This window comes from Adiantum capillus-veneris, chromosome 21 (assembly GCF_014529385.1).
Source record: "Adiantum capillus-veneris isolate H3 chromosome 21, ASM1452938v2, whole genome shotgun sequence".
Taxonomy (NCBI): Eukaryota; Viridiplantae; Streptophyta; class Polypodiopsida; order Polypodiales; family Pteridaceae; genus Adiantum; species Adiantum capillus-veneris.
Window position 1 is genome coordinate 134,224,049 of NC_140951.1, and position 2,151 is coordinate 134,226,199.

A 2,151-nucleotide genomic window follows, 5' to 3' on the forward strand; every position below is an offset into this window, starting at 1 on the left:
TTTAGGTGTGTGTGTGCACTTACTTAAATTGGATGTGCATGTGCATGTATTTACTCGATTTAGGTGTGTGTGCACTTACTTGATTTAGGTGTGTGTGTGCATTTACTTGATTTAGGTGTGTGCATCATTTAAGAGGGGTGTGTACTATCTTCAATTTGGGTGTGCGTAAAGTGTAGTGCACAAGCAAACAAAGGGGGTGGGGGTTCAAGCACATGCTTGTTTTTAGGTGTGTGGAAAGGGAGTAAAGTCAACAAAAGACAAGGCATGTGAGAAAAGAATCTAGGTGAGAGAAAGAGAAACAAAGTCAACAAAGATAATAAAAAGAGTGTGTGCATGGGCGTCCGAATTAAAAAAAACCCTTTTTTTTGTTCTCTTTTTTTGTAGGCGTTCCATGCATGTGCGCATCTAGTCGGCCTCTTTCGGACCCTGTATTACGAGGATCTCTCTCTTATACTTTCTCTTATATACCTCGTTCATGCGCGCATTTATGCACGACTAGACACTGAGAGTACATATGTCCGAAGAGCCGTTTGCCTGATTCGCTTACTTGTTTGACACATTGACATCATTGTGATGTGACTTATGAGCCACTATTATCATGCATGATTGCCTATAGGTCACCCGTGTGACAGTTTCATTTGATCACACCATTCACATCACGATCTTGCCATACACTTATTATATTGCTTGCTATTCCTTGAGAGATCTAGATCAGTCATAGTGAGCTTCCACATGATCATTGAGTATTTGCACTCTCTAGATTGATGACGACCATGGTCCTGAGAGGTTCGGATTTGGTGTTGCTATGGTTAGTAGGAGAGTACGAGAGACATTTATGTTATCGAGATCGATATACCGATCGGTATTTTGTGAGGCTTCAGCCTCATGATCACTCTACTCATGCTTTTCAGTCAGTTAGAGCCAAAGCCCACCCCATGAGGTCTGATCATCTCATAGATTTCTTAGATGTACTCTATCGAGTACAAAATATCCATGCTAGACATGAGATCCCAATACCATCCCTAGAGGATGTTGCAGACACACGATACCATCTAGTGACAGTCCAGTTACGACGTATGCATGATAGCTTTTTGTATGTTGATGATGATGCACGCATGTATTTGAGAGAGTCACAGATGCATGTACCAGAGCCTCAGGTAGATTTTGGTAGATCCATGGGTAGTAGGACCTATTATGGCCTTGATGATTATAGTACCTACACGATGATTTTTGGCCTACCTTATCGACCTATCCCTAGCCCTAGATCACCTACATCTAGTGTCGGCATTGAGCTTGAGTCCACATACACAACGAGATCACCCATTAGACCACCTCCAGGCTTTCTACCTAGACCTATTGCTCCACAGGACTCTATCGATGACCATAGATCTAGGTTGACACTAGAGATTGACGAGTCTCAAGAGCAGTTATTTAGAGAGCCACGCATAGAGACTGAGATGAGATTGACATCAGAGTCCTCATAGACACCACACAGAGCTAGATTCGGCATGATGAGCACTTCACATTCTATGTTTACGATGAGATCAGAGCCACCACGAGTCATCGAGATGAGAGCACCCGCCGTGAGTGCACCACACATAGAGACATTGACTATGAGACGATTACATTGCGGACCCATGAGAGAGCATCCAGAGCCTTTGGTGACGGAGCATACCATGCATTTACCTAGAGAGGCTGTTACGACCACAACATTGAGCCATATTGATGTTTCAGGATCACATGACCATGAGAGAGTTATGTCACATGGGGCTATATTTTCAACGAGTGACACGAGTCCTACGATGAGAGATGAGCTACATGAGTTAGCCACTACTCTGCAGACAGATAGACCTATGCTAGTCTTGTGTGGTGAGAGGATGGGATTATGCATATTTCATGATATGAGCCGATCGAGTTTCTTTCAGAAACTCAAGCGCTTTGTTCAAGATCCTCCCACACATCAGTTAGTGCGAGTTATGCCTAACCCAGGCACGCCAGGATCATTTAGAGATGAGTATGATGCGATGTAGTTGCTGATGTTCGAGATTGAATTACAGACCATAGAGCCTTTATCATATGACGAGTGCCTAGATACGCATACTCATCCCACATTGGTAGAGTTGTATAGACTTGAGCAGACAAAGACATATG

The 2,151-nt window shown here is 43.4% G+C and overlaps 1 protein-coding gene across 1 annotated transcript; it reads left to right on the plus strand.

Annotated features, from left to right (window-relative positions):
* Positions 1–773: 773 nt before the first annotated feature.
* On the plus strand, positions 774–1,484 carry LOC147431776 (uncharacterized). Its single transcript, XM_086493705.1, has one exon. It carries the CDS (start codon positions 774–776, stop codon positions 1,482–1,484), a length of 711 nt encoding a protein of 236 aa, XP_086349831.1.
* Positions 1,485–2,151: the final 667 nt, after the last annotated feature.